This window comes from Myotis brandtii, unplaced genomic scaffold, assembly GCF_000412655.1.
Source record: "Myotis brandtii unplaced genomic scaffold, ASM41265v1 scaffold366, whole genome shotgun sequence".
Lineage (NCBI taxonomy): Eukaryota > Metazoa > Chordata > Mammalia > Chiroptera > Vespertilionidae > Myotis > Myotis brandtii.
In genome coordinates this window covers 1-9042 of record NW_005364063.1, presented here as the reverse complement: position 1 = coordinate 9042, position 9042 = coordinate 1, and the positions used below count along the sequence as shown (strand labels likewise).

At 40.5% G+C, this 9042-nt stretch overlaps 1 protein-coding gene across 1 annotated transcript in view; it reads right to left on the bottom strand.

Moving 5' to 3' along the window:
- Positions 1-7577, bottom strand: part of LOC102258441 (leukocyte elastase inhibitor) — a 21059-nt gene extending 13482 nt beyond the window's left edge. Inside the window, exon 1 of the mRNA XM_005872107.2 lies at positions 7488-7577. Within this exon, the coding sequence (XP_005872169.1) occupies positions 7488-7577 (90 nt within the window). The remainder of the gene's footprint in view (positions 1-7487) is intronic.
- Between the last annotated feature and the right edge of the window lie 1465 nt (positions 7578-9042).

The following is a 9042-nucleotide window of genomic DNA, read 5'->3' as shown; positions in this document are numbered from 1 at the left end:
ATAATGCTCCTAGGGCAATGGAAACTAAAGAGAAAATAAACAAATGGGACTACATCAAAATAAAAAGCTTTTGCACAACAAAGGAAACCATCAACAAAACAACAAGAAGACCCACTACATGGGAGAACATATTTGCCAATGATATCACCGATAAGGGTTTAATCTCCAACATTTACAGGGAACTCATGAAACTTAACAATAGGGAGACAAACAATCCAATCAAAAAATGGGCAATGGTCCTAGATAGACACTTTTCAAAAGAGGAATACAGAAGGCCGAAAGATATATGAAAACATGCTCAAAGTCACTAATTATACAAGAGATGCAAATCAAAACGACAGTGCGGTATCATCTCACACCTGTCAGAATGTTTAAATGTAAACGGACTAAATGCTCCAACCAAAAGACATCGAGTGGCTGAATGGATAAAAAAACATGACCCATACATCTGCTGTCTACAAGAGACCCACCTCATTAGAAGGGACTCACACAGACTGAAAGTGAAGGGATGGAAAAATATCTTTCACGCAAATGGAAAGGAAAAGAAAGCTGGGGTAGCAATACTTATATCGGACAAAATACATCTCAAAGTGAAGGCCATAACCAGAGATAAGGAAGGCCACTTCATAATACTAAAGGGATCAATACAACAAGAAGATATAACCCTGGTAAACATATATGCACCCAATGCAGGAGCACCCAAATTCATAAAAAAACTCCTGGAAGATATCAAAGGAGAGATCGACAACAATACAATCATAGTAGGGGACTTTAATACACCACTGACATCACTGGATAAATCCTCTAGACAAACAATCAGCAAAGAAACAGCAATCCTAAATGACTCACTAGATCAGATGGACTTAATTGACATCTTCAGAACACTTCACCCCAAAGCCATGGAATATACATTCCTCTCAGGTGCTCATGGGACATATTCAAAAATAGACCACATATTGGGTCACAAGCAAAGTCTCCCCAAATTCAAGAAGATTGAAATCATAAAAAGCTTCTTCTCAGACCACGATGGCATAATATTAGAAATAAACTACAATAAAAACAACCCAAAATACTCAAACACTTGGAAGCTGAATAGCATGTTATTAAATATTGATTGGGTTACCAATGAGATCAAAGAAGAAACTAAAAACATCCTGGAAACTAATGACAATGAAAACACAACAATCCAAAACCTATGGGACACAATGAAAGCAGTCCTGAGAGGGAAGTTTATAGCCCTACTGGCCTATCTCAAAAAACAAGAAAAAATGGTAGTAAATCAAGCATCTTTTCAGATCACAATGGAATAAAATTAGAAATCAGCTACAGTTAAAATACTCAAAAACATTCAAACACATGGAGGATAAATAGCATGCTATTAAATAATAAAGGGTTACCAATGAGATCAAAGAAGAAATAAAAAAACATCCTGGAAACAAATGAAAATGAAAACACAACAACCCAAAATCTTTGTGACACAGCAAAAGCAGTCCTGAGAGAGAAGTTCATAGCCTTGCAGGTCTACATAAAAAAAAACACAAGAAAATTAATAATAAACTATTTAACCCTGCAACTTTAAAAAAATTAGAAAAAAACAACAAGAAAAGCCAGATAAGTAGAAGGAAGGAAATAATAAAGATTAGAGGAGAAATAAAGGACATAGAGAATAAAAAGACAATAAAAAAAGATCAATGAAACCAAGAGCTGGTTCTTTGAAAGGATAAACAAGATTGATGAACCATTAGCCAGACTCATCAAGAAACAGAGAGATAGGTCCAAATAAATAAAATCAGAAACAAAAGTGGAGAAGTAACCACTGACAGCAAAGAAATACAAAGGATTATAAGAAAATACTATGAGCAACTGACATGCTAATAAGTTTGAAAATGTGGATGAAATGGACAAATTCCAAGAAAAATACAATCTTCCAAAACTGAATCAGGAAAAATCAGAAAACCCTAGTAGGCCAATAATGACTGATGAAATTGAAGCAGTAATGAAAAAGCTCCTAGCAAACAAAGCCCAGGTCCAGATGGCTTCACAGGGTAGTTTTACCAGACATTCAAAGAACTAATACCTATCCTCCTCAAACTATTCCAAAAAAATCCAAAAGGAAGGAACGCTTCCAACCACTTTTGATTAGCCTAGCATTATCCTAATTTCAAAACTAGATAAAGACACTGCAAAGAAAGAGAATTATAGGCCAATATCCCTGATAAACATAGATGTTATGTTCAACAAAATATTAGCAAATCAGATCCAACAATATATTGAAAAGATCATACACCATGACCAAGTGGGATTTATTACAGGAATGCAAGGCTGATACAATATTCACAAATCAATAAATGTGATACATCACATAAAAAAATTGAAATTAAAAAAAAATCACATGATTATATCAATAGATGTAGGAAAAGCATTAGACAACATCCAGCACACAGTTTTTATAAAAACTCTCATCAAAGTGGGATTCGAGGGAGTATATCTCAACATAATAAAGGCCATATATGACAAACCTATAGCCAACATCATACTCAATGGGCAAAAACTAAAACCATTTCTCCTAAGAACAGGAACAAGCCAGGGATATCCACTTTCACCACTCTTATTCAACATTTTTAGTCTCTAGTACTGGAATTTCTAGCCATAACAATCAGACAAGAAGAAATAGGATGCATCCAAATTGGAAAAGAGGAAGTACAACTCCATTATTTCCAGATGACATGATATTGTCCATAGAAAATTTTAAAGATTCTACCAAAAAACTCTAGATTTAATAAGTGAATTTGACAATGTATCAAGATACAAAATCAATATCCTAAATGTGATCTTTTTTTAATACACCAATAATGAATTCTCAGGAAGAGAAACTAAACAAACAATCCCATTTACCATTGCAACAACAATAAAAATAAGATAGTTAGGAATAAACTTAACCAAGGAGGTAAAAGACTTGTACTCGGAAAACTACAGGACATTTTTTAAAAAGAGATAGAAGAAGATATAAACAAGTAGAAGAATATGCTGTGTTCATGGATTGGAAGAATTCTCATTAAAATGTCCATACTCTCTAGGCAATCTTCAGATTCAATGAAATCCCTATTAAAATACCAATAGCACATTTCACAGCTCAAGAACAAATACTCCATAATTTTATATGAAACCAAAAAAAGACCCTGAATAGCTGCAGCAATCTTGAGTAAGAGGAACAAAGTTGGAGGAATCATACTATCAGATATCAAGTTATACTACAAAGCCACCATACTCAAAATAGCCTGGTACTGGTACAAGAACAGACATATAGATCAATGGATCAGAAGAGAGACCCCATAAAATGACCCAAGCCATTATGCTCAATATTTGACAAAGGCAATAAGAGCATACAATGGAAGCAAGACAATCTCTTTCATAAATGGTGTTGGGAAAATTGGACAGAAACATGCAAAAAAAAAAAAGAAAAGAAAGAAAGAAACTAGACCACCAACTTACACCATACACAAGCACAAATGCAAAATGGATAAAGGACCTAAATGTAAGCCAGGAAACCATAAAAAATCTTAGGAAAAACCCATAGGCAACAAAAATCTCAGACATCTCTCTTAGCAATATGTTTATGGATACATCTCCTAGGGCAAAGGAAACTAAGGAGAAAATAAACAAATGGGACTACATCAAAATAAAAGCTTCTGCACAGCAAAAGAAACCATCAACAAAATGAAAAGGGAGCCCACTGTATGGGAGAACATATTTGGCAATGATACATCTGATAAAGGGTTAATATCCAAAGTATATAAAGAACTCATACAACTTAACAAAAGGAAGTTAAACAATCCAATTAAAAATGGGCAAAGGACCTAAATAGACACTTCTCCAAAGCAGACATACAGATGGACAAGAGACATATGAAAAATGCTCAAAGTCACTTATCATCAGAGTGATGCAAATTGAAACTACAATGAGGTATCACTTCACACCTGTCAGAATGGCTACCATCAACAAATCAATAAATGACAAGTGCTGGTGAGGATGTGGAGAAAAGGACACCCTAGTACACTGCTGGTGAGAATGCAGACTGATACAGCCACTGTGGAAAACAGTATGTAGTTTTCTCAAAAAATTAAATATGAAACTGCCATTTGACCCAGTGATCCCACTTCCAGGAATATATCCCTAGAAACTTGCAACACCAATCAGAAAGAATATATGCACCCCTATGTTCATAGCAGCACAATTTACAATAGTTAAGATCTGGAAACATCACAAATGCCCATCAGGAGTGGACAAGAAAGCTATAGTATATTTACACCATGGAGTACTATACAACAATAAAGATTTTTTAAAAGTTTTTTTAAATAAATAGAAAGACTCAATTTCAATAGGAGGGCCCACATTACCCATAAAAGGGACATTACAGGAGCATCCAGTTCAGATGTTCAAGGAGACTGCAGCACTGGTTCCCACAAGACACCTGTTTCACAAGGCCACACTACCAAAACTGGAATCATAGCTGATTTAGATAATACATAGAAACAAATGCAGAGAGAACTGGCAAAATAATGAAAAAAAGAAACATGCCACAAAAGAAAATGCAGGAGAAATCTCTGGAAAGGCAACTAAATGAAACGGATAGAAACAATTTATTAGATAGAGTTCAAAAAATGGTTATAAGGATGCTCAAGAAACTGCAACATCATTAAGGAAAACATAGTAACCATGAGAGGGAAAAAAACAATCAGAAATGAAGAATAAACTGGAAAGAATTAACAGTAGGTTGGATGAAGCAAATGATCATCAATTCTGAAGACCAGGTAGTACAAAACACCCAATTAGAGTAGAAAAAAAAAGAATTAAAACAGTAAGATTAGTTTAAGGGACCTTTGGAACACCATAACATCTGCATAGTAGGGATATTGGAAGAAGAGAGAAAGGAAGGGATCAAAGACCTATTTGAAGAAATAAAAACTGAAAACTTTACTTTCCTGGTAAAAGAAAAAACACAGGAGTCCAGGAAGCACAGGGAGTCCCTAACAAGATAAACCCAAGAGCTTCACACCAAGATCATCAAAATTAAAATAACAAAGATTAAAGACAAAGAGAAAATCTTAAAAGCAGCAAGGGAAAGAGAGTTATCTACAAGGGCATTCCCATAAGACTGTCAGCTGATTTCTCAACAGAAACATTTCAGGCCTGACAGGAATGGCATGAAAAATTCAAAGTGATGAAAAATAAGGACCTACAACCAAGACTACTTTGCCCAGCAAAGTTACCATTTAGAATTGAAGGAGAAATAAAGAGCTTCCCAGACAATAAAAAGTTAAAGGACTTTGTTACCACCAAACCAGTACTACAAGAAATATTAAAGGGTCTTTTTTAATAAGGAGAAGAAAAAAAGCCAAGGGAACATAGTCAAAAGAATAAATGGCTACACACACACACACACACACACACTAGTGGCCCAGTACACGAAATTTGTGCACGGAGGAGAGGGGGTTCCCTCAGCCCAGCCTGCACCCTCTCCAATTGGGGACCCCCTTGGGGAATGTCTGACCACCAGTTTAGGCCCAATCCCACAAGCTGTCAGACATCCCTCTGGCAATCTGAGACTGCTGGCTTCTAACCGCTCACCTGCCTGCCTACCTAATCACCCCTAACTGCCCCTGCCTGCCTGATCACCCCTAACTACCCTCCCTTGCTAGCCTGATCTCTCCCCCAACTTCTCTTACCTGCTGGCCTGGTTGCCCCCAACTTCCCTCCCCTGCTAGCCTGATCTCACCCCCCAATTCGTGCACGGGGGGTGGGGGGTCCCTCAGCCAAGCCTGAACCCTCTCCAATCAGGGACTCCTTGGGGGATGTCCGACTGCCGGTCATCCCTCTCACAATCTGGGACCGCTGGCTCCTAACCACTCACCTGCCTGCCTGCCTGATCACCCCTAACTGCCTCTGCCTGCCTGCCTGATTGCCCCTAACTGCCTCTGCTGGCCTGATTTTGCCCCCAAGTGCTTCTGCCTGCCTGATCACCCCTAACTGCCCTCCCCTGCCCACCTGATCTCACCCCAACTGACCTCCCCTGATGGCCTGATCTCACCCCCAATGGCCCTCCACTGCTGGCCTGATCTCACCCCTAAAGGCCCTCCCCTGCTGACCTGATTGTGCCTAACTGCCTCTGCCTCAGCCTCCACCACCATGGCTTTGTCTAGAAGGAAGTCAGACATCCAGAAGATGGTCAGTTGACTCAGTCTAATTAGCATATTATCCTTTTATTAGTATAAATATATTATATAGGATAAGATTGCTTAAATGGGGCAGGGAGGAGCCTTTTTCAGCAGGAGGAGATGCTCCTGGCAGACAAAAACACATAATCTCTATATCTGGACTTGATAGCCAGCCATATGCACTATACTGCCTAACCAGTCATTAAAAAATTGATCTGCTTTCTTACACCTTATACCAAACAGCTGCTGCCCTTAAAATCTCTCCTCAGCCTCCACCTTAGGTTCTGCCTTCATAGTTCACCCAGATTAGGTTCTGATTGGTTGGTTTTTATGCCAGTCAATGTCAAAACTTCCACCTACTAGGCAGCCATTGGCTCCTCTCACTTCACCCAGATTTGATTCTGAGTCAATTTCTATGCCAGTCAGCGTCAAAAGCTCTGCCTCCTAGGCATCCATTGGCTCCTGGCACTTCACCCAGATTTGGTTCTGATTGGTCAGTTACTATGCCAGTCAGCATCTCCGGGCCTATCTCTAGGCCTGATCAAAGAGGTGAAGCTGATCAGCAGCCCCCCTGCACCTCAGGCCCAGAGAAAAACAGAGGCCCGCTGCTGGCAAAGCCTGGAGAGAAAGAGAGAGGCAAGGGCTGATCAAGAGCTGCCATGGAGGCTGAGAGTCAGACCCTGCCTCTCTCTCTGCAGGCCTCTCTCCAGGCCTGATCCGCAGCCCCCTTGGCAATCAGTGCTGGGTCACTGTGCTGAATGGGCTGCAGTAAGTGCTGGGTTGCCACTGACTTCAGTGTTTGGTGGAGTCTCACATATTGTGGACATTAAGGACCCTGGCTTTTTATATCTATAGATATCTACACTAGTAAAAGACAAAGATGCTAATTGAGCGTTCCTTCACTACACCCATCAGCCAATCAGAAGAGTATGCAAATTAACCCAACAAAGATGGCTGTTAAATTTGCATGCTGCAGGTAGGGCAGGACAGCACGAGCCGCCATCTGGGCCTCCCATGTGTGACCCGGGGTGGCAGGGCAGGGTGGTGGGGTGGGACAGCATGGGCCGCCGCCCACCCAGCTGCTATCCAGGACTCCCACGAATAAGCCAGCAGGCGGTTATCCCCCAAGGGGTCCCAGACTGCGAGAGGGCACAGGCTGGGCTGAGGGACGCCCCCCACCCCCCGGCGTGCACAAATTTTTGTGCACCGGGCCTCTAGTATACACTAATAAAAGGGTATTATGCTAATTAGACCGAATGTTTTCTGGACGACCTTTCGGACATCCTTCCAGACAAAGCCACAGTGGCGGCAAGAGCCGAGGACCAGAAGCCGCAGCGGCTGTGAGGGCTGGTCCAGCGCCATGGTCCCTTTTTCATAGGCTGCGGGAGAAGGCACCACAGGAGAAGGCAGAAGGGACAAGGCAGAAGGGAGAAGGCAACGCCACAGGAGAAGGCCAGCACCTCAGAGAAGGTAGAAGGTGAGAAGGCCGCATGCTACGGGAGAAGGCCGGCACTGTGGGAGAAGAGAGAAGGAAGTGGCAGTTAGGCATTAGGAGGATTAGGCCAGGAGGGGAGAGCAATTAGGCAATTAGGGGGATCAGACTGGCAAGGGAGAGCAGTTAGGCTGTTAAGGGGATCAGGCCAGGAGGGAAATCAGGGTGGCAGGGGAGAGTAGTTAGCCAGTTAGGGGGATCAGAGTGGCAGGGGAGAACAGTTAGGGGCATCAGGCAGGCCAGCAGGTGAGTGATTAGGAGCCAGTGGTACCAGATTGTGAGAGGGATCCTGGATTGGAGAGTGTGCAGGCTGGGCTGAGGGGACCCACCCCTTGTTCACAAATTTCATGCATCAGGCCTCTAGAATATATCTATCTATCAATAATCACTTTAAATGTAAATGGCTTAAATGCTCCAATCAAAAAACATCAAGTAGCTGAATGGATAAGAAAACAAGACCTATACATGTGATTTCTACAAGAGACCAACTTCAGAACAAAAGATACACACAGATTAAATGTAAAGGGGTGGTAAAGATATTTTATGCAAGTGGAAATGGAAAAAAAAAGCTGGAGTAGCAATACTTATACTGACAAAATGAACTTTAAAACAAAAGCTATATAGTAAGAGACAAAGAAAGACACTACATAATGATAAAGGGAACAATCCTACAAGTGGATATAACCATTGTAAACATTTATGCACCCCAAATAGGAGCACCTAAAAATATAAATCAAATCTTCAAAGACATTAAGGGAGAGATTGACAGTTATACAATCATACTAGGGGATTTTTGACACCTCATTGACATCAACGAATAGATCTTTCAGACAGAAAATCAACAAGAAAACATCAACCTTAAATGACACACTAGTTCAGATAAATTTAATTGATATATTAAGAGCATTTCACCCCAAGCAGCAGAATGTACATTGTTTTCAAGGGTATGTGGAATATTTTCTAGAATAGACCACATGTTTTGCCACAAAACAAGTCTCAATAAATATAAGAATATTGAAAGCATATCAAGCATCTTCTCTGTCCACTCCTTTATCAATTACATTTATATAGTATACTAAATCTTTTGTTGCAATTTCAACACTATTCACAGCATCTTTACCTGGAGTAGATTTCATTTCAATAAATCCCTTTTTTTTGTTCATCTATAAGAAGAAGCTCCTGCCCAGCCAGAGTGGCTCAGTGATTGAGCACTGACCTATGAACCAGGAGGTCATGGTTCAATTCCTGGTCAGGGCACATGCCTGGGGTTTGCTAGCTCGATCTCCAATGTGGGATGAGCAGGATGCAGCCAATCAATGATTTTCTCTCATCATT